The 24,253-nt window shown below is 39.8% G+C and overlaps 1 protein-coding gene across 1 annotated transcript; it reads right to left on the bottom strand.

Annotated features, from left to right (window-relative positions):
• Window positions 1-1,304: 1,304 nt before the first annotated feature.
• Window positions 1,305-24,229, bottom strand: SPCS2 (signal peptidase complex subunit 2). Its single transcript, XM_055423677.2, has 5 exons — window positions 24,011-24,229; window positions 10,608-10,691; window positions 9,849-10,008; window positions 7,931-8,066; window positions 1,305-2,070 (listed from the first exon to the last, which is right to left on the bottom strand). The coding sequence occupies exons 1-5, from the start codon at window positions 24,212-24,214 to the stop codon at window positions 1,884-1,886; spliced, it is 771 nt and encodes a 256-aa protein (XP_055279652.1). The 5' UTR covers window positions 24,215-24,229; the 3' UTR covers window positions 1,305-1,883.
• Between the last annotated feature and the right edge of the window lie 24 nt (window positions 24,230-24,253).

The following is a 24,253-nucleotide window of genomic DNA, read 5'->3' as shown; positions in this document are numbered from 1 at the left end:
TACCATGGAATATTATGGAACTATTAAAAATGCATTTGACCTATGTATACTGACAGGGAAAGTACCTAAGAAATATCAAGTTAAAAAAACACAATATAATTCAATTTTCGTAAAAAAAAAAAAAAGAAAGAAAATACATGTTGATATATGCAAAGAAAATGGTACAGTTGGTATGAAAGAATTCCAAGGAATCATTGTGGATAGGGTTATTCCGTGTCTAACAGTAACTCCTTCATTATAAAAATATGATTATCTGATTACACTTTCAAAAGCTTCAAGTGGCAGACAGAACAGAATTACCACTTGGGGGGTGGGGAGAAGAAACTAGGAGAGAATTACAAGGCCTACCCAAGGTTCATGGAAATACAGAATCCAACGCTTCAACTTCCTATCTAGTGATACCCACAATCTTCTACTAAAGTAAAGTGAAGTCGCTCAGTTATGTCCGACTCTTTGCAACCCCATGGACTATAGCCTACTACTACTACTATAGCTCCTCCGTCCACGGGATTTTCTAGGCAAGAGTACTGGAGTGGGTTGCCATTTCCTTCTCCAGAGGATCTTCCCGACCCAGGAATTGAACCCGGGTCTCCCACATTGTAGGCAGACACTTTACCATCTGAGCCACAATCTCCTACTATGTGATGCTAAATAGGGCAACATTCCCAAGTCAAAGAGGAAGATGTGATAACTGGGGTTTCTTATAAACTGATTATAGTATTAGGTACTAGGCTCAGCTGGAACTGTACTTACAAGGTGAGAAGGACAATATTCCTATAGGTCACAGGATCTGGGCAACTCCCAGTTCTTCTCTGACCCTAGTGGGAAAATACTAGAAACGATGCCGCTCACAACTCTGGAGCCAGACACAACAGGTTTAAATCCCAGTTCTATTGTTAGCTGTGTGGACACAAATTAACCAATTTTTGTGTCTCAGTTTCCTCACTATAAAATGGGGATAATAAGAGTACCTACTTTCTTAGGGCAGCTGGGAGCACTAGCGAGTTAATACACGTAAAGAACCTGGAATACTACCTGGCACAATTACTGTCATCACTGGAAAGCGAGCAGCTCCTCACCTACAGGTTCTCAGGGGCCTCTGACTAAACAGAAACAAAGGAAACCTATAGTAGCAACACTGTCAACATGTACTGCTCTGTTCCTTCCATCAAGACTATGACTCCATTTTTCAGATCTTCTTTCCTTTTATTGAAAAAAATTTTAGAAAATGGCAGTTAATAAAGGGCACAAACAAATCAACAGGGATATACTAGTGGAAAACATAGACAACATAAAACTAAAAATGCCATTGGCTTCTTTAATTGGTTAAAAGCACAAAACGTAACAGGCAGAAAGTCTCTCTTAAATTAAAAAGCTATGTTTTCCCCCTCAATTCTCCCCAAGTCAGATATATACACACCCACAAAAATGGTGTGTGAAGGGAAACTGTCATACACAAGAAGTTGTATCTCGAATTAAGGGAAACAGCTGTTGAAACAGGAATTAACATAAAAAGGTCAGCAACAGGTTAACAATTTTAAAAACTGAGTCATCAAATGCTGCATGGCACAAAGCTATACTATATATAAGTACTGCTAGGTATGAAGGAGGAAGTCTGTACGGCTTTTAGCAAAAATGCTTTTCCAGAAAAGCAAATCAAAACAATGCAATCAGCAGACCAAAGAGGCTTTAGCTAGATATCAGAGCTACAACTTCTCATATCTGAGCTAGAAGTTTCTATTTACCCAGAATGGACTAAAATTTCAAGACAAAACAGGGACATTTTTAACATTTCTTACTTTATCCATACTTTCTCCGTTTCTTTCTTCCTCACCCCTTAATTCGGCAAGATCCAGCCAAAAGATGGCTGCTTTTAGAAGCTGCTATTTTATTTTTCTTTCTGTGGCAAGACTGTCGTGGAGTCTAGATATCTCAGGCTCATATGCGTCCATGACCAGAGTCCCGCTGTGGTCAAAAAACTTAGCAATGGACTTGGTGAACTCAGCTTCCCGTTGCTGCTTCGTTCTTCCACTGATGAAGGTCAGTTTCAGAGTGTATTTATCATCGAACCTAAGCAAAGGTGACAAACCAAAAACCAAACAGACATTCAGCCAGTAACAACAGAGCACCAAAGAGTTTGAAGAATAGCACTGAGCTGGCTACTGGCTACACAGCATTATCCTTTCCAAAAAAAAAAAATTAGGGGACCTTCAGGATAAAAAATCCGATTTGGAGGTACTGCTATGTCGCCCCTGATTTAAGTACTATGTGCCTCCTTTACCTTGTCATAGACTGCCAAATCACATGGACTATCTTCTCTCACTTCTGCCCTTTACTTTCCTGTTATGGTAGAAGGGTATTGCCAGTAGACACGACACTACTCTTCAGTCTTACCTGATTAGGTCCCATTTCTTAATACTATACTTGGGCACAAACTTTTCTGGGAAAACCTTCCCAAATTGAGTTAGATGTCTTGCCTTTGTCATACATACACCATCCATCAGTCAACCCAAATACTGAGTGCCCATCAATCTGCTAGGTCTAATGATAGGTTCCTGTGCTGTCAATGAAATTATCTATTGAAATGATAATCACATATTTGTGTTCTTTACTAGTTTCAGAGATTTTTGAGGGGAAAGATTTTGTCTTGTTTTCTATTCTTAGCTTGGCACTTGCTAGGTAATCAAATCACAATGAAAAAATGAAGAAAAAAAAGCACTTGCTTTCACAGATGTTCCCCAATTCCAGGCTGCAGGGTCCTTGCTCCCTGTAATCAACCTAGCTTCAGGTTCTGCCCTGATCCCACGCCAGCAGTATCTTTTACTCCATGAATTCCAGAGATCCCTTTTAGCTACACCTTGGACTGTGAAGAAAGCTGATCGCCGAAGAATTGATGCTTTTGAACTGTGGTGCTGGAGAAGACTCTTGAGAGTCCCTTGGACTGCAAGGAGATCCAACCAGTCCATTCTAAAGGAGATCCATCCTGGGTGTTCATTGGAAGGACTGATGCTAAAGATGAAACTCCAATTTTGGCCACCTCATGCGACAAGCTGACTCACTGGAAAAGACTCTGATGCTGGGAGGGATTGGGGGTGGGAGGAGACGGGGACAGCAGAGAATGAGACGGCTGGATGGCATCACCGACTTGATGGACATGAGTTTGAGTGAACTGCGGGAGTTGGTGATGGACAGGGAGGCCTGGCGTGCTATGATTCATGGGGTCGCAAAGAGTCGGACACGACTGAGCGACTGAACTGAACTGAAGGTACCTTGAAGGCCTTTACTATCGCCATTCATTCAAGAGGGTTTATGACATCAACCCCTGGCAGGCCAATGTTTCTACCCCACCATCTCTACCTGTTTCTGTCTCCATTTAATTAGGGCATATTCAGTGGACTTTCAGGCTGATATTACCTTTAGAGGAAGCAGATGCTTGAGCCTCATATTTTTTCCTGCATATTTAAATGAGGGAAAGTCCCACCCATTTTATAGGATCACTGTTATAACAGTGCCTATCATTAACCAGTGCTCAAAAAAAAAAAAATCATAGCTCGATAAATTGCTGTCTAGGCAGTTACTTTCAACCTGGACAGTTAGGGGGAAAGGTCCTTGAATACTTTCAGCACCTCAAAAATTTTTTTAAAGCTCTGCTCAACTGCTTCTAACTGATATCACAGTAATTTTTGGACTTTTGAGCCCAGTTCCATGGCTCTGATGGCAGGACACAATCTAATTTATTTTAAAAAATAGTTACTCATTAATTCAACAAATATTTATTCAGGACCAACCAGTATTCAGGATTAGGCAATATTGGATGCTAAGGATATACATTAATGAATACAACAGGCAAATCTCTGCCTTTTGAGACTTTTAGTGTGTGTGTGAGGGAACCAACGATAAAACAAAAATTATAATGTTCTTTTAAACATGGAAAGTCATCACTAAGCAGATGTTTGAGAACAGCCTAAAAGAAGGTGAGAGAACAAGCTATCTGAAAAAAGTATATTCCAGGCAGAACACAGTAAAAGAAAAGGCCCTGAGGCAAGCACATGCCCAGAAAGTCTGAACAACAGAAAGGAGGCCAATGCAAACAAAATGGAGAGGGAGAGGATGAGAGCCACAGGCTATGGTGTGTCTGCAAATGTGTGGAGGGTGCAGCTACATAAGTATGGACTTCTAAGCTATGCTTAGGATTTTAGCTTTTCTCTGTGTGAGAGGATTTTGAGCTGAGGATTGAGTTGATCTGCCTTATGTTTTAAAAGGATCATTCTGCCCACTGTATTGGAAATAGACTATGGGCAGAGAGAGCAGCTGCAGAGGTCCATTAGGACATTATTACAGTAACCTAATTGAGAGATGACGGCCAAGATGGAGATATTAAGTGGTAAGAATGAACATAATTAGAAAGTAGAGCTGACAGAATTTGCTGACAACCTATTCAAAGGATTGAGAGACAGAGGAGACAAAACGATTCCAGAGTTCTGACCTGAGTAACTAGAAGGATGGAGTTGCCCTTTACTGAGATGAGGAAAACAAGGAAAAGCAGGTTTAGATGAGGGACAGCAGAGTTAGGTTTTGGATATGTTAATTCTGAGATGCTTATTAGGATCCAATGTCAAATAGAAAGCTGAGACATACTGGAGTTTGGAGAAGAAGTCTAGAATGAAAACACAGATTTAGAAATCTTCATTATTACAAATGGTATTTAAAGTCCTGAAAGTCTGGCTAGGATTACACCTAGTGAGTGAATACAGACAGAGAAGAGACGCTAGGAATAGGCACTAGTGGCATTTCAAATTGAGAGAAAGGGGATAAGGAGTCACAGAGGACACTAAGGAACAGACACAAAAAGATAAGAATTATAAGATTATGGTATCCTAGAAGTCTAGTTTTTAAAAAAAAGTATAACAAGGAGAGAATTATTCCCTTTGTCAAATGTGACAGGTCAAATAGGATGGGGAAACAGAACTGAAGAAAAGAAAATCCAAGAGATGATGGGAGAAGATAACAAAAGGAATAGAGAAATGAGAAGAACACGTGAGGAGGGTAAGGGAAAAGAAAAACATTTTCAGTTGGGACAAATGACAACTTATTTGTATACCAGGAAAAAATGACCCAGCAGAGAGGGAAACACCAAGTGATCAAGAAGGGATAGAATCGAGTGGATGGACGGAGAGGAGGCTGCAGACAGGAACTGAGGAAGAAGGCAGAGTGGGGTGAGTGCTGCAAGCGGATAAAGACGGGAGACTTCCAGCTGCTGCTCTCTCCCCAGAAACAAAAGCAGCTGAGAGTGAGGTGGGGGAGGAGAGCAAGAGGGTTGAGAACAGAGAAGAAGGTAGGAAAGACCCTCAAGGACAGTGAGAGTAACCGGAATATAGACATGCCATGGAAGCTAAGCTAGGTAAGGAGCAAGTAAGACAATGAAGAGAAGAGGGCCAGGGAAAACCTAGAGGGCTCAAGGATTATGCATGCCACTGGGGCTGAAGAAGTGTTGGGGCAAGAGAACAAGGAGACAAACTAGAAAAATATAAAGCAATGGTCAGAGAGTGAGATATTTAAAAAATGAAATTAGTTATCAATAATACCAAGATCTAGGGTGTGTCTCAAAGGAAGTAAGTATTTAAGACACTGCAGAAAACAAGATAATCAGAGGAGAGAAAGTAAAACCAAGAGGCCAGCATCCTGGAACAATCATCTACTGGGATACTGAAATCACTGACTAAGCCTTCTGAAAGGAGCTACGTTAAAGACAGTGCCAAAGAGCCAGGAGCCATCTCCAAGCAAAGAGAAGTGAGTCTGTATTTATCTACAAGGAGAATGAACAGAGGTGGAATATTTCCTCTCCACAGGCACCAACAATATGGCAGTTGGTAAAAGTCAGCAGTGAATGTGAAAAAAAAAAAAAAATCAGAACCCTCATATACCGCTAGTGGGACTGTAAAATGGTGCAGCTGTTTTGGAAAAGAGTCTGGCAGTTCCTCAAGCAAAGAGTTACCATATGACCCAGCAATTCTTCTCCTAGGTATATAAGAAATTAATATGTTTGTCCACACAAAAACTTATACATAAATGTTTATAGCAGCATTATTCTCAACAGCCATAAGGTAGAAACAACTCAAATGGCCCTCAACTAGTAAGTGGATTAAGAAAAATGTGGTATATCCATGCAATGGAATATTATTTGGCACAAAAAGGAATAAAATATTGATAACATGTTTGAACCTTGAAAATATTATGCTAAGTGAAAGAAGCCAGTTACAAAAGATCACATATTGTGTGATTTCATATGTATGAAATATTCAAAAGAGGGAAATATATAGAGACAGAGAGCAGATTAGTGGTAACTTAAGGTTTGGGAGAATGAAGGGATAGGGAAATGACTATTATATATAGGGTACAGAGTTTCTTTTGACGAAGATAAAAATGTTTTAAAGTTGACTGTGGTGATGACTGCAAACATTTTCAGAAACATAAGAAACCATTGAACTACTTTAAATAGGTGAACTATGGTGTGGAAATTGTATTTCCATGAGGCTGTTAAAAAAATAAGTCAGAATGTATATAATGAAATCAGGATGTTGCGTGGGTCTAGAATTCTGCAATTCTGCTTTAGTGCTCTGATACAAAGTATAGATTTATGACAGCTGAGACCAAAATGGCAGCTATGAGTCCTGCCAAGAGATAAGAACTCCGGTGCAACATCAGAATGAAGCCCAGCTCCTCACAGGCATCTCCACAGGCTGGTAATGAGAGGCTGAATGGCACTGACGCTGCACTTACCTTCATATATGTGATTAACTGGAAAGCCTACTATGTGCTAGAACACTACCATGTGTTTTTAGGATAGTAACTGAGAGCATGAGTTCAGGCATGGGCTAAATTCACTTCTGGGCTCCTTAACCATGGAAAAATTAATTAAACCCTTTGAGCCTGTGTTCTTATCTTTAAAATGGGTTGTTTTAAGGTTTAAATGAGACAACGCGGTTGGCACAATACTTAGTACGTAGTAAATGCTCAATAGATACTTGCTTTCATAATGCTTGGTGTACAGCTGAACAATAAGGGGGCAGTGTTAAGGTTGCTGACCCTCTGTGCAGTTGAAAATCCACATATAACTTATAGTTACTCCTCCATATAGATGATTCCTCTGTATCCACAGTTCCAAATCTGTGGATTCAACCAATAATAGATCACGCAGTACTTCAGTATTTACTACTGCAAGGAAAAAACTCCACATACAAGTGGACCCATGCAGTTCAAACTCCTGTTGTTCAAAAGTCAACTATATATACTAGTTGGCAACCTCACAACAACTCTACAAGTCATTTTTACCCTACTAAGGCTCAACTAGTTTACCCAATATACCAAAAGTCACACAGCAAGAGGTGAGCTGGAATTTGAACCCAGTTCTGGATACTTAGAAGACCTGAGGTGTCAGCTGCACAAAGTTACACCTATCACTGGTCAGAAACACTGAATTGTGCTTCTCTGAGTTGCCCAGTGCCTTGCTTCAGAGATTTCTGATTGTACAGACTGCAGTCAGGATCACAGAAGACATAGAAGCTAAGGTGGTTCTTCAAAGACAACTGACTTCATACCTCTGGCCTTTATAGTTTTATATATATAGTTTATAGTTCTGCTGCCTAATTGGCCCTGTTTATTGGCCACAAGGAAACAGAACTGTTCTTTATTCTTCCACCAAAGTTACTTTCTCTCATAATTTATCCTCAGAGCACTTCTGTGATAATACAATCTCAGAAGTGCAACAGGAAAAATCTTCTAGTTCGTTCATAATCCTTTTTTCACTTTATATGACTGGCACTCTCATCTGCAAAGAGTAGACATATAATAGCCTGTTGATAACGACTAAACACCCAGAGAAAACCCAACTTCAGGATTGGTTAGTGATTGATTGTGAGGATAGTCATACCTTTTGAGACTGGATGACAGCTGCCAGATATCATCAGGATCCATGCCTGTAGGATCTTTCCTGTGGGCCACGAGAAAAATGCTCTTCTCCTTATACGAAGTATAAATGGTCAGGATCCCCATCATCACAAAATAGGTGCAGATAAAGTTAAGGGGAAAATACACAACATACACACAAAACAGAAATAACACAAACTGACAAGCAAGGGCTACAAAAACTTCCATAATAGTTCTAAAGAACACAGTTTTGTCTTGCTGTAAAAACACGGAAATTTTAATTACTTCGTATTCATCCTTATGTTTATTGCAAGAAAAGCAAGGATCTCTCTGATTAGTTCTGCAAAGAACATCTCAGGAAGAAAGGAAAAAGGCAGAGGGCATAAACCAGCTCTCTCTTCTGTTCAAGGACAACACATATAAGAAGATCCTCTATTACCTGGTTTGTTAAGACTTGTGTTTATTTCTCCATACAATAAAAAACAAATAACCACAGTGGACTTGACCACACAACCAATTTCAAGAGTGATTAAAAGAAAGGGAAACTAACTTTAAAGCAGTTTACTAAAGAGTGTTATGCTCTACTAAGTAAGCTGCTGCTGCTGCTGCTGCTGCTAAGTCACTTCAGTCGTGTCCGACTCTGTGTGACCCCATAGACGGAAGCCCACTAGGCTCCCCCGTCCCTGGGATTCTCCAGGCAAGAACACTGGAGTGGGTTGCCATTTCCTTCTCCAATGTGTGAAAGTGAAAAGTGAAAGTAAAGTCGCTCAGTCGTGTCCGACCCTTAGCGACCCCACGGACTGCAGCCTACCAGGCTGCTCCATCCACGGGATTTTCTAGGCAAGAGTACTGGAGTGGCTTGCCATTGCCTTCTCCGACTAAGTAAGCTAGCTGGGCGATTACAACAGTTTTGCTTATTAAGAACAGTTACTTCATACATACACGTAGGCTTATTATTAAACTCAGTTTTTGACAGTACTAGCTACCATATTTGGGTTCCGGTGTGCCAGAAACTGGCATAAGAACCCTGTGTACATATGCCATTTAAATAGTGCAAAGTGAATGAGCTTTGGAGTAAAGCAGTCCTAAATCTGAATTCCAGTTTTTAACCAATGTAATCTCAACAAATTACTCCTTAGGCTTAACACTGTGGCCTCTATAATGGCAATTAAACAGACTTTTCAGAATTGTCATTAGATTTAGTGATGCTATACATACATTTTAGAGTATAGCATAAGGAAGACATTTATAATGGTACTCATTACTATTATGTACAAAAATGGTATGATTATAAAAATGGCAAGATCCTGTTTTGTTTTAAACAAGTATAACCAAACAAAAGAAATTCCATCACGGCAGTTTCTTGGGAGGCCATATAATTATAATAAGGTTGCTGTCATTGTTCAAACCTCTTTGGAACTCCTTTGGGAACTGTCTCTAGAACCCACGGCATATTCTTTTGAACTGCCTTAACTGTGAAAAAGTTCATAATGGGGTGGTTTGTGTGATACTGAAAAGAGTCAAGGTGCAAATTCTGGGACTATGATTTGAGATCAGTTTGTACACAGAGGATGAGATGGCTGGATGGCATCACCAACTCAATCAACATTAGTCTGAGCAAACTCCAGGAGACAGAGAAGGTCAGGGAAGCCTGGCTGTGTGTTTTGCTACTAGGTGCTCACACTTAGATTATAACCTCTACGTTAATAACTGACAGAATTAAAAATAAAATAACCATATTGAATCTAAAATATCAATAATTATAACAAATTTACAGATGCTCACATTTCATAATGTTAAATCCTAACATGGCAGGCCCCAAGGTGAAAGTCTGTTTTTTTTTTTTGTAGGAAGCAGAGAGTATCAGTAGAGATTTAAAAAAAAACAATCAGTAGAAAACAAACCTGAGCTTAAAGGATATGATATAACACACAAGGCCAGAACAGGTTTGGACTCTGGGAAGGGATGCATATAATCCCAAATCAAAGCCACGATGGCGAAGAAACAGGAGATGGTACAGATGATGAGGCGACCATCAATTAGACCAAAATTCTCCACATACTTGTACTTTTCCAGAAGTACCTAGTGAGAAGAACAAGGAACCAAGCTAGTAGGACTACTTGCCTCCTTGTACCTGCTTTTCTTCTTAATTTCCATGATGAAAGTTATGTTAATCATTTAAACAACCAAGCAGTTCTCTCCAATCAGGATTTTGCCACTCGGAACAAAAAAAAAGACTCAATGTGTTTACAAAAATTGCAGAGAAAGAAAAAGCTCATCAACTTCTGACACATTTTTTTAAATCCTTATCTTCTTTACACCGAAGCTAAAATTTTCTTTTGCCTTTTAAAATAGAGAGATGATCAATCATGCATGCCTGTCCTATATTCCTTCAAGCCTCTTGCCTCGAGGCTAATTAATCTCAAAAACAACAGATTACTAGTTTTCTGGAATTCAAAAATTAACAAATTTGAAGAGAAATTTGAGGTAAGTAATAACTATATTTTAACACATGTTCCCCTATATATACTGCAAGGTTCAGAAAATGCTTTCTGTCTCAATTCCTAATACTGAAAACTAAAGTCATTCCAACACACAGAAAGAAAACGTCCTGCAAGAGATGTGCCATCAGTTGTACACAAACTAACAGACATCCCCCACCTCTGCCTCCAAGAAAGTACCTTTTTGGCAGAATCATCCAAAGAATTTTTCACAGCTGATCCATCCCATTTGTCAATTTTTACAGGCTTATCGTCAATCTTCCACTGTAAAACAAATGGATAAATTGTGCATTAAAAGACATGGCATCTTACTAAAAGTAAAGTGAACTACTTCCTTAAGAGCATCCTCAAGTATACATAACATTTACTCTCTCTCCTGATGTTGGACAGCTAAACAACAAAACACTTGAAAATGAATTTGAAGGAAACTAGGTCGCTAGAATCAGGTGGTAATCATATGATGTTGCCAGTCTCCACGCTGAAAAGTCAAATCTACAAGGGTAGAACACTGACATGGGTTGTAGAGACTGTAGTGAGAACTCAAATATCCCATCCCTATTTTACCCAAATGTGGGAACAGAAAGGAATTCCGTTTGTTCATCCTATTACTCTGCGACTACAAAACTCAGACAATATCCATCCAGACACTAACAAAAGGATGGGCTTCTTTAATACATTTTTGTCTTCCAACATTTTACATTTTACCAGCACGTCTTAAGTAAGAAAACAGCAGATTCAGTGTAGAAAGAACATTTTGAATTAAAAACTGAGTCCTATCACCAGTTAGGTACGTGACTCTGGACAAAGCCTGCTTCAATTTCCCTCATCTGTAGAGGTTTATAAAGGTTCCCAAATACTGTGCTAATTAAACGCAAATGATTCTCTCACACACACTGCTGGTAGAAGTTAAAATGGTATAACACCTACAGAAGATAACTTAACATCTTGGATTCAACTTCGCACTTCTGGGAATTTTTCCTTATATGCATAGACATTAAATAATATACAAGGTTATTCACTGCAGCACATTTGCAACTGTAAAAATATAACTCAAGTGCTCACTTACACTGGACTGGTTAAACAAACTATGGTACACCCAGATATCCTGAAAAGGCTAAGGAACATGGGTGGGAATGAGACTTTTCAATGTGTACCTCTTTCACTGTTAACCATGTGAATAGATTCTGTAAAATTTTTTTTCTCAAATGCAAGTGATTATGTGAATGTAGGTTAAGTGAAACAGGGTACAGAAATAATCTGATAAACCTGCCTTTTTAATAGTTCATATGCCCAACTCAATTTTTTCAGATCAAGTGAACAAATATGTCATAAAAATTACAAACCAGCAGACAATCCAAAATTCATTTGGCTTTAGTATAGATTTTACTGAAGGACAGAGAAGAAATCTTAATATTATTTAACTCTCTGATTCAGCACAAGCTCAGAGATACTGTAGACGAGAAATAAAGAGATGGAATAAATATCTGTAAAACATGAGATTTTAAAGGAACACAAAAATATAATTTATCGAAGTTAATTTTGTAATTCCACATGCTATTACACAGAAAAGAAAAACTACTCTGTGAAGTCGGTTGGGAGAAAAAACAGTGAGCTACAACAGTCATACTTCAAGTGATTAAAACTCAAATAAAGGCTTCTCCCCTTTGTATCTCATAAAAACAAGAATTTTCTTTGAGAAATTACTACTGGCAGCATGGTATAATAAGATTCTCACAGCCTGCCAGCCTACAAATCAAACATGACACCTAATTTTAAAAACACAAATCGAACCAAGAAGAAATTAACAGGCTATCTAGCTAAATAGCTTGCTTATACTTAGTTCAGTAAATCCCATTTTGGTAACAGCGAGCAAAAGAAGGAAACCTGTACAGCCAGAATCCATGACAGAATTTGAATTATTTATGAATGAAAGTCATTAATTCTTTTTCGGCTCATTCCAAAAAAATGATGTTCTCATAGAAACTCAGCTACACGTCACTACTTGCAGTGCATTACAGAAAAGAAACTTGCCTCTACAATTCAGAGGATAATTTCTTGGCAATTTTGGGGGATAAAATGCATTAGAAGCCATCACAATGTGTTCTAATATAGAGTCAGTTCTAATTCCACTGGTATCTAGAAGGATCTTCAATAAGTAGAACAAGAACGTTTCGTCAATTACATGACCAAGAAAATTTATAACTCATTTCTGAAGAGATGGGATCATTCATTCGCTGTACATGAAAAACCTTAGCCTATGTCAAAGCAAATAGCATCTCTGCTGTAGCACAGAGAGACATCTGGAAAAAGGGCAGGAGGGTGGACATTTTCCATCATTCTCAAAAACTGTCCATCAACTAAAATGTATGATATTCATCATGTACTCTCCACTGCTATTCAAGGTATTTTAGAAACCATTCTTCTTTCCCTCACTTCTCTTCCTCAACCCTAAGAGTGAATTATCTTCCTTTGTAGTTAATAACACAAAGCAAAGGTTGGTTTCTTTTATGTTGAACCTCCCAGGATAAATCACAAGAAAATTCTGTGCAGAAAAGAAATATAGATCTCAGATTGCCATCCTTAGAAAAACCTATGTAAAAGGATGGCTCTTGGCTGGCATGTGGGAGGTTGGCTGGTAAACAGTTTCCTACATTGATATTAAAACTTTCCCTAAGTGATAAAGAGTAGCTCACTTTGCCTAAACTGCTTGTATAAACAACGTGGTTTATGCTAAATACCTGTTTTTCTTCTAGGAGTCTGGAATTTTGGCACAGACCAGGCAAAGTGTGCCCATTTAATCAGCCCCTTAATAAAAAACTTGGGCACTGAGTCTCTAGTGAGATCCCCTGGCAGACAACACTTCACAAACATCATATCACATTGCTGCTAAAGGAATTAAGCACAACCCGTGGGAATTTAGTGGGAGAGGATTCTTGGACTCCTGCACTTGATTTCCTCTGGACTTCATCCTATTCACCTGTGCCCTTTGCTGATTTTGATTTGTATTCATTTGCTGTAATAAATCTTACCCAAGAGTATGGCCCTGCGGGTACTTCTAGTGAATAACAGAGCAGGGTGATCCCAGGGAGCTCTGATACACAGGCAGTATTGCCAACTGAGATATAGCAGATGTGGTAAACTGGCACACAATTCCTCTTCCCCTCATTCCCTATGTATTAGAGATACAGGTATATTGGTCACAATCAACAATCAGTGTTGACTAAGCTAATATTTGCACCAAAGTCATATACGCACATGGTTTAAAGAGTTCTGTAAGTTATTAAAATTAAAAAAAATAAAAGAATTAGCAGTCCTGCTTTCCCTCCCTTGAGACACTCCTGACATCTGTCCATTTCCCATTCCCCACAGACACACTAATTTCAATTCCTTAGGCTGATTTTTTGGGTATCCACCTCTATATCTTAGGGGAAAGTTTATATTATTATTTTCAGTGTTCAGCATTAAGTCTTCTGACCTTTTTCACCCACCATGAAAGAAGAGATTTAACCAATTCATCCCCTACCACTTTCACATTTACTTTTCCTGTTCCTCCTTCACCATCTCTTGAATATAGTTATAGTAGACCAATATTGATTTGTTATTACATAATTCCTTAATTTTGCTAGATCATTATTTGGAGTTTACAATATGATCATAAATGTTGTTCACAGATTAAGTCATGTAATAGATTAGGATTCCTTTTCCTTTTCTGCATAGCTTTTTGCTTTCCTTGGAGCTACTACTGTTTTTGTGGCTGTTTTTAATCAGGCAGTGTATTTCTCACCAATATATTCTCAAATTGTTCCCCAGTTCTTAAATTTCCTCAGTATCTGCAATCATACTGAGCATTTTGTGAATTTCATCTTCCTAGAGAAACCTGTCTGAAAGTCTTCTGACCTGCTTCAATCTAGGTGGATTTCCTTCTAGGCCCACTGTGTAACTGTCATCCTGGAGTCTCCTTTTACCATCTCTCTGAGGATTCCCTTAACCTCCTCTTGGACTGATCCCCCTTTTCTTAGATACCATGTCTTACTCTTTGCTTGGTTTACTATGCAGCCTTCGTCCATTATCCCCATCCCTCTCCTGCTATCCAAATTCATATATTGAAATCCTAAACCAGAATGTGATGGTTTTAGGAGGTGGTACCTTTGAGAAGTAATTAGGTCATGAGGGGCTTCATGAAAGGGATTAATGCCTTGATAAAAAGACATAAGAAAGTTTGCTTCTTTTGTTTTCCACTATGTGAGCATACAAGAAGGTTGTCTGCAAGTAGGCAAGACGACTCACCAGATGCAACCATGCTGGCACTGGATCTCAGACTTCCCAGCCTCAAAACTTTGAGAAATAAATTTACAGTATTTTTATTACAGCAGCCCAAACTGACTAGCATCCTCTTTTTACAGATAACATTAAGGGTTTAAGAAATTTGCCCAAGGTGAAAGCTAGAAAGTAGTAAAGCTGGGACCTAATCAAGTTCTCATGATTTTAAAACCTGTACTCTTTCCCTATTTTACACTGATTCCCACAAAATACAAGGAAAGGAATTATTAGCCATCAAAACCAAAAGGAAATAAATCTCGGAAGTGACAGTCACATAAAGTATCTTGATTCTTACCTAATAAGTTATAGTTAACAACCTAAAAAAAAGCTTAAAAAGATTTTAATCTTAATATGCCAACAAAACCTATAGGATATAAAATATTTGGAATTTTCCATTTTCCTCCATTTGAAAACAACTGCTGTTTGGCTGAAAATATGGTTCAAAAAGTCCTATCTTAAAGAAATCACTTCCCTGCCACTATCAACACAAAACACTTTATCAAGCCAGCATATCTGATGCCAAACCTTGATGATGAACCATACACAAAATTTATGCATTTAATGTGATGGCTTTAGAGAACATTACAAAGATTCAACCTCAGTTACGATTCTCCACTGCAAATCTGAATTAAAAATTTTTAGTACAGTGAAAGGAGAAGGCAATGGCAGCCCACTCCATTACTCTTGCCTGGAAAATCCCATGGATGGAGAAGCCTGGTAGGCTGCAGTCCATGGGGTCACTAAGAGTCGGACACGACTGAGTGACTTCACTTTCACTTTTCACTTTCATGCATTGGAGAAGGAAATGGCAACCCACTCCAGTGTTGTTGCCTGGTGAGTCCCGGGGACGGGGGAGCTTGGTGGGCTGCTGTCTATGGGGTCGCACAGAGTCGGACACGACTGAAGTGACTTAGCAGTAGCAGTACAATGAAAACAGAAGTAAAGCTATGCAGTGATAAAGATCTCAGTGGATTTCTTCAAAAAGTTCCTTAGCCTGACAACTGGGCAGTAAGACTCAAAGGATTCCTCAATTCACACTGAAGAGATGAGGATACCAGAGGTAAACTGTGTCAACAAAAGGACCCTGCTCTGATTTTAAAGGAACTCGAAGAAATATTATTAACTCTTTTTTATTAATATTGGCTTGAAGAAATATTAATAAACCTTTTTTCTCCCTTCTTTGGACTCTCTTAGATGAGAAGGTCACTGCAGGCTGCAAAGACGGAAGGTAGCAGATGTGGCACATGACAGAGGGAGCATATCCTAGATGACCTTATTTACTAGGTTAAGGGACTTGAGACTATATTCTGAAACAAGCAATGGAGAATATTTTAAGCAGATGAACAACACAACCAATTTGTGTTTTTTTAAAAAAGTCATTTTTAGAGGCAACTTAGCAAAAGGTCTGGAGGGGAGTAACACTGGAGATAAACTCATCAGACGGGGCCCGATTTAGATGCAGGGCTTGAATGAGAGCACCAGCAGGGGATGAAAAGGGAATATTTATTTATGAGTTACAACTGGCAGGACTTACTATCAGACTAGGTACAAAAAATGTGAAAGAGAAAAGACAGAGGTGACCACTCGACTAGAATTTGGGCTTAGATAACTAAGCTGTCATGTTGTTTTCCAAGAGAAAGAATTGAGCAGGAAAGAAGAGAAATACCCATTTGCATATGCTGAGTTTGAGATGTTTAAGCTCTACAGTTATAGTGATTTCAGAATTTTCTAAACCAAAATAAGATTATGAAAACTTATGGCAGACTCAGAAGCTGAGATACTATTTGAGTTGAAAATAACGCACCACTACCTCCCACATGTACACATTTGCAAAAAGATCACAAAGCAGTAAGTTCAAAATAAGAAAAAAAAAGTTCAATTTGGGGAGCAAATGATGTTTGTCTTGAGGAAGCTTCAGTTCAATTCAGTTCAGTCACTCAGTCTTGTCTGACTCTTTGCGACCCCATGAATTGCAGCACGCCAGGCCTCCCTGTCCATCGAGTTGGTGATGCCATCCAGCCATCTCATCCTCTGTCGACCCCTTCTCCTCCTGCCCCCAATCCCTCCCAGCATCAGGGTCTTTTCCAATAAGTCAACTCTTCGCATGAGGTGGCCAAAGTACTGGAGTTTCAGCTTCCTCTCATCTAATTAAGAGTACAATTCAGAAATACCAAGATATCTCAAAAAGAGATATTATAGCTCCTGGTAACATAATCTTCAATTTCTTTTTCCTTTTTTAATAAAAATGGCCAAGAAATAATGCAAAGTACTTCTTAATAGTAGCTTATTACTGTCTATAGTTATCACTGGAGTTAAGTTGCAAGTTAGAAATTACCATGTTAATTATAAGCATGAACATTAGTGGCAACACCAGAGTAAGTGGAGGTAAGTACGTGGAGGTAAGTAGACTGGCTCCAGCTATGGCAAGTAGGCACTGAGACATACAAATCTAGGGCTCAGAGCAGAGGTCTATATTTAAAACATAAATGTGGACGTCATTAACTTACAGACAGTATTTAAGCCAGGACACTGTGTATCTCCTTGGGATGAGTGTACACAGACAGGGCCTGGGGCTTGCCAGCATTTACAGGTCAGGAAGAAAAAACAACAATATACAGATAAGTAGAGGAGGAAAACCAGGGCAAGTGGCGTTCTAAAAGCCACACAAAGAAAATATTTCAAGAAAGAAGTGATCAGTGAGTCATAAACTCAAGATCAGGTAATAAGAAAAACCACTATTGAGATCTGACAAGATGGAGGTCAGAACAGAGAAACAGTGCATGCAACAGCTAAAACAGGGAGCTGGGCTGTCAGAGGTTATTAACACCTATGATACCACTGTGTTATACAGTGATGAGTAAGTAGTTAAAAAAAATAACTTGATGCTTTAAAGATTACTCCATAAACGCTGTAAAAAGAATGAGTTTTAAAAACGGATCTAAATCATGTATCAGAAAACTCATCATACAAAAATGTGCAATGGTTTTTATTCTATTCACATTATGCAACCATCAACATCTAATTCCAAAACACTGTCATCTTCCCCAAAAGAAACCCCATACCCCTAAGCAGTTATTCCAATTACCACCACTCCACTCCCAGCCTTGGCAACCACTACTTTCTGTTTGCATGAATCTGCCTATTCCAGACATTTCTTATCTATGGAATCATATAATATGTGGCCTTTTGTGATTAGCTTTTCTCACTTAGTATATTTTCAAGGTTCATCCATATTGTGTCATGTGTCAGCGTCTCATTCCTTTTTATGGCAGATAATACTTCATGGCATGGAATACTTTTATGGCCTTTCAGCTACTGTGAATAATGCTGCTATCATCAAGTTTTTGTGTAGACACATTTTCAGTTCTGTGGTTCATAACTAGGAGTGGGACATGCTGAGTTATAACTTTTTCATCATTTTACATTTCCATCAGAAATGCAGGAGGGTCCCAATATCCCCACATCCTCAACAAAAATGGTTATCTTTCTTTCTTTATTATAGCCATTCTAGTGGCTTCTCATTGCAGTTTTGATTTGCATTCTTTAGTAACTAATGGTGTTGAGATCTTTTCATGTGCTTACTGACCATGTGTATTAATATATCTTCTATGAAGAAACATCAATTCACATCCTTTATTCTTTTTAAAATTGGTTTGCCTTTTTTATTATCAAGTTATAAAACACTTATATAGTCTAGATCCTAGACCCTTATCAGATATACGACTTGCAAATATCTTCTCTCATTGTGTGGACTATCTTTCCACTTTCTTGATAATGTCCTTTGATATGAAAAACTTTTTTGATGAATCAAAAACAATGAGTTTTGATATGTTTTTAAAGTTCAGTTTGCAAATGCGATCAAAAGTCTGCATCTTATTTCTTTAAACACAAACACAGGCATCACAGTAGTGCCATAAAACTGTTCCCTCTGTCAGAGCTTGGTCAGGATACAGGCATACTACCCTGCTCAAGTCTGGCAAGCAAAGATCCCAATGAAGAGAGCAGAAGAGTATATATGACCTGTCTAAGGATGCACGGCTGGTGGGAGACAAAGCCATGGCTTCAGCCCAGGTCTTCCAACTTCAAATCAGATGCTCTTTCCACTACTACATTAGCTAGAACATGGACTGCTCCAGTATGAAAGGCAATGTGCTAAGTTAGGTAAGAGTACTGGATTAAGAGCTGGACAGCCAGGTTCTGGAACTGTAACTGATTGTGTGGTCTTGGATAAATTGCTTCATCTTCCCCTCTCCAACTGTATCAATGTCTGTATCTGTGTCTCTAAAATGAGGAGGTTGGAACAGATGAACATAAAGGTCTCTTCAATACAAACACTTTAGAGAAATCACTACTGATTAAGCAGAATAGTTGAAAACCAAACAAGAAAAAAAAAATCTTAAAATGTCTGAATCAGAAGGGATTTAAAAAGTCATCTAGGACAGAAGTTCTCAACCTGGATGTAACTGTTAAAATGTAAAGGAAATAAATAAATAAATAGCTGTGTGTGAAACCATGTAGCTGTTCAGGCCCCACCCCCAGAGAACCTAATTCGGTTCTGGGATGAGGTCCAGAAGTTTGTATTTTTAACTAAAACCCCAAGAGGGTCTGATGTAAATAGTCTTCATAACACGTTACAAAAAATATCTAAGAAGTGAAGTCCAGAGAAACTAGCTAGTTAGTGGCAGCTATCTATGTTTCGTTCAATGTTGACTATGTACCAGAAACCACTTTTTAAGGTAGAAACTATTATCCCCACTTTACAGATGAGGAAACTGAGATACAAAGAGATTTATTAATTTACCCAAGAACACATTTCTGGTAAGTGGCAGAGCAAGAATTCAAAACCAGCCAGCCAGGCTGTCATCCAAACCTATATTCTCAACTACTAAGATATAAAAACTCTGCGTTAAGATCAGGTTGACAGTTCAGCCAGGTGACAGAAATCCACATCTGAAGTTAAAAGGGCTGGGTATAGCTTCTAAAAAGCATATTTAAATACCACACATCAATTTTAATAGCCAAAAAATGCAACCAGGAGACAGAAATCTAGATATGACATTAAAATTTGTATATAGTTCTGAAAAGCATGCTTTAATAGTGTAGTAGTGTCAGTCACTCAGTCAAGTCCAACTCTTTGTGACCCTATGAACTGTAGCCCTCCAGGCTCCTCTGTGCATGGGATTTTCCAGGCAATACTGGAGTGTGTTGCCATTTCCTCCTCCAGGGGATCTTCCTGACCCAGGGGTCAAACCTGGGTCTCCCACAGTGCAGCCAGATTCTTTACTATCTGAGCTACCATGGAAGCCCTGGTGCTTTAATACCACATGTCAATTTTAACAGCCAAAGCAAATTAAGTAAACAAAATTTTTTTTAATAGCCTGCTACATAGAACAAAATACTTTGATGCATTTTGGGGAAATAAGTTATCACAATGATCTAAGTTATTCTGTGATGGAAGCTGGAAGGTTATATTTGCATATCTATTTTTAAGATCAGGAAGCTAGAAGTGCTTTGTTCTCCAAGTCAGTTTCAAAGAAGCAGAAACTCACATCTGTTTAGGGAAAACTAGAAGCACATTTGCATCTCTTTATTACATTTCTTCATGGCAAATAAAACTACAGCTGCAAGAAATAAAATAAAAACCCTCCAAAAAAAAAACAAATCAAATTAAAGAAATGTAAGGTTAACAGCCCCTCATTTTCTCCACGTTCTCTTTCACAGTACCTGGTTTTCAGACAGTTAGAAGCACCATCCTCTAAGGCAGTTTCTGAAGACTAGGGTGGCAGATATGAAGTCTTCTCTTTGCTAAATTCAACACTTCAAGTACTTATTCTATGTTGATCACCACAGAGAACCTCTCATGGGAAACTGACATACTAATTGGGGGCAGGATACAAAACAATATGTCATATTAAGTGACAGCTAAATTCCCATGTGCAATAAATGCTAAAGACTTCAGAGGAAGAACAATTCAATTTAAGGCTGAAATCAAGTTTTCCAAGTAAAACACCTAAACAGCTCCTGATTTATTTTCTCTCTCCTCGACCCCTCACTTCTTGTGTAATTCTGCCAACGTTCTCTTTTGTGAAGCCTTTCATCTATCTCTGCTGGTAAATTAGGGTTCTCCTCACCTTGTCATTCTGTTTTTATAGCCCTTTACAAAGACCATACACCAATTTATTATATGACAATATTCACAGTAAGCCACAATTATGTATGGGTATCCACATTGTTTATATAAGGAAATTTAAGTTCAGTAATACCACATAACTTATCCAACACCATACAGTTTTCAACACGCTGCACTAGAATTCAAACATGTCTTTTTGTATTAAACCCCATACAGCAGTATGGTATGAGGCCTATAAGACAACTTTTAAATTCTACCACTCCCAACTATCTGAATGATTCTTCTAAAACCACTTGATATTAGACTCAAAAACCTTCACCAGGCTTCCTACTCCTACTTCTATGTAGCAGGCTATTAAAACAGAGTACCTGAGAAACAACAGGCACCAACCACACGCCTGTGTTCAGGGACGCTGTTACCCGGTATGCCAGCTGTCTCTCAAAATAAGGTCCCAGCTCCACCAGGGCTCCCACCCCTTCTCAAATGGATCTCAGGGATCATTCTCTCTCTCACTTTAGCTTCGTAAAAAGCGCACAAGTGAATGCCAAATTCTTTTACGTTCAGTATTTTGGACTTATACTCTGCTATTCTGAGTATTTTCTGACAGCAGGATGTTTGATTTTTTTCCTCTGCCATTACATGTCTGAATTAGATACTCTTAAGTTACAGAGGTCACTAATGTGTATCATCTCATTTGATTCTCCCCCAAACTCTAATATTTCAGGTGAAGAAAGGAAAACAGTGACGTTAATTGACTTGCTAATCTTCATATATTGCTGCTGCTGCTAAGTCACTTCAGTTGTGTCCCACTCTGTGTGACCCCACAGACGGCAGCCCACCAGGCTCCCCTGTCCCTGGGATTCTCCAGGCAAGAACACTGGAGTGGGTTGCCATTTCCTTCTCCAAGGGATCTTCCTGACCCAGGGATCAAACCCAACTCTCCGGCATTTCAGGCAGATTCTTTACCATCTGAGCCACCAAGGACGCCCCAAAGAAATACTGCTGCTAAGTCACTTCATTCGTGTCCGACTCTGTGTGACCCCATAGACGGCAGCCCACCAGGCTTCCCTGTCCCTGGGATTCTCCAGGCAAGAACACTGCAGTGGGTTGCCATTTCCTTCTCCAATGTGTGAAAGTGAAAGTGAAGTCGCTCAGTCATGTCTGACTCGTAGCGACTTCATGGACTGCAGCCTACCAGGCTCCTCCGTCCACGGGATTTTCTAGGCAAGAGTACTGGAGTGGCTTGCCACTGCCTTCTCCGAATCTTCATAAATTACTTTTCAGTAATCACTGCCTTAGCAGACTGTCCATGCTTAATATCTGCTTGAAGTGGAGGAAAAAGAGCACTCAATGGAATAGAATGAACACAGGCCATGAGGTGCTCACCCAGCAGGAAAACAATTCCCAATGACCATCAATCCCCAATACTTTCATATAGCTTGGAGCAATTTCCCATCCCAACTGCTGGACAGGAACAGGACAGAACATTTTCCTATCTCTTAAAGGTTAAGAGTGTGTGTATGTATGTGTGCTCAGCCATGTCTGACTCTTTGTGACCCCATGGACTGTAGCCTGCCAATGGGATCTAGCAGGAAACCCCATCTGTCTATGGGATTTTCCAGGCAAAAAAAACTGGAATAGTATTTCCTACTCCAGGGGACCTTTCCGATCCAGGGATTGAACCTGAGCCTCTTGTGTCTCCTGCACTGGCAAGAAGATTCTTTACCACTGTGCCACCTGGGAAACCCTAAAAGGTTGCCGTACTTAGTCGCTAAGTTGTGTCCAACTTGCCACCCCATGGACTGGAGCCCGCCAGGCTCCTCTGTCCATGAGATTCTCCAGGCAAGAACACTGGAGTGGGTTGCCATGCCCGCCTCCAGGGGATTTTCCCAACCCAGGGATCGAACCCAGGTCTCCCGCATTGCAGGCAGATTCTTCAGCATTGCAGGCAGATTCTTTACTGTCTGAGCCACCAGGGAAGCCCATGTAATTCAAAACCAATAACACACAACAAGAGAAGCAAAAACATCTGGATAGGAGCCCCTCAATATGATCACCTACTCATTTCTTAAGCACTCAGCAGGTGTTAAACACACAGAAGTCTGAAAGCTGCTTTCAATTAAAAGTTAATAATCCTGACTATATCAAAAACCCCAAGCTTATCATTTCTCATCAAACTCAGGACCCTACAATGAGAGAACTGGAAGAAACCTTAGGATACATTCATTTTACAGATAAGGAAATAAGACACAGGGAGAACAAGCACATTTCAAGGTCACACAACTAATTAGAGACAGAAGCAGTACTAGGACCCAGATCTCCACGCAATTGTTTCTTTCAAAACGCTATGTAAAGGGCAAGAAAGGCCAACTCAGGAGAATTTTCCTTTTTAAGTCCCTGTTGCTAGGTCCGCATTAATAAAAAAAAAAAAATTGTATGGAGAGAGGAGAAAAGAAAGAGGTCAACGTGAACAGGTAGCAAGCTTATGCATCCTATTTACCTGGCCTGGTAGCAGGCGAGGAGGAGGAGGAGGTGCGGGTCGGGGGGCGGGGGGTAGAAGGAGAAGAAAAAAAGAAGATAAACCTTAAAGACTTCCTGTTAGGCCATAGGAGAAGTCAGTACTCGAAGTTCAGTATTCGGGTATCGGGATAAAAAGCCTAGAAACTTCAGGAAGCAAAAACCCAAAAGCACTCTGGAATCTGTAGCAGCATGCAAGTGTGGCGGTAGTGGTGGGGAGCTTGGAGACTACTAACTTCGAAGAGTTGCTTTCATTCAGTCGAGATTCAATCTTCCCTGTCCGTGAAATGAACTCAACAGTGGGACCCCAGCACCACCGAGGAAAAGCGGTGGCCGCTCTGAAATGTGGGAATAATCAAATTATCTTAAGAAGCTGTAGTTGGCCAGCATTTAGGAGGAACACTTCCCAGAAGGAAAAAGTCATTAAGAGGAGAGAGCCCACGTTTAAGGTATGTAGGGAGCTGGCTACAAGCCCAAGTTAAGGTTCCCACGGTGGGCCAACGAGAACTCCCTCTGAGAAGCCGCAGAAGAAAAGGGGGGCGAGGATGGGAAGAAGGGCTCGCCGCTTCCCTGGCGCTCCCCAGGCCTCGACTGTCCCCAGGAATCGACTTCTCACCTTGTCCAGTAAACCGCTACGGCTACTGCCTGTCCCACAGCCGAAGCCACCGCCAGCCCCACTACCGCCTCCGCTACCACCAGCTCTCCCGCCCTGAGAAGCCGCCGCCGCCATCTTGCTTGCCTCTGCGTTTCCCTCCCCTCCTAAACTTGTCCGAAGCCGATTGGCTGAAACTGACGGCGTGACGTACTGCGCGGAGTCCATCGGGATCCGTAGTTGGGACTGGCCGACGCGAGGTTGCCA

Source organism: Moschus berezovskii, chromosome 14, assembly GCF_049115385.1.
Source record: "Moschus berezovskii isolate FMDL1 chromosome 14, NW_MosBer_1.0, whole genome shotgun sequence".
In the NCBI taxonomy this organism is placed as follows: domain Eukaryota; kingdom Metazoa; phylum Chordata; class Mammalia; order Artiodactyla; family Moschidae; genus Moschus; species Moschus berezovskii.
This window is presented reverse-complemented; position numbering and strand designations above follow the sequence as displayed.

Coding starts and splice junctions, on each gene's coding strand:
- SPCS2 (XM_055423677.2), bottom strand. CDS start 24,214: ATGGACTCCGCGCAGTACGTCACGCCGTCAGTTTCAGCCAATCGGCTT. Junction 10,009..10,607: donor TGGATGATTCTGCCAAAAAG/GTACTTTCTTGG, acceptor TCTTCTCACTAG/GTACTTCTGGAAAAGTACAA. Junction 8,067..9,848: donor TCTGGCCTTGTGTGTTATAT/CATATCCTTTAA, acceptor ACTTTATCTGCA/CCTATTTTGTGATGATGGGG.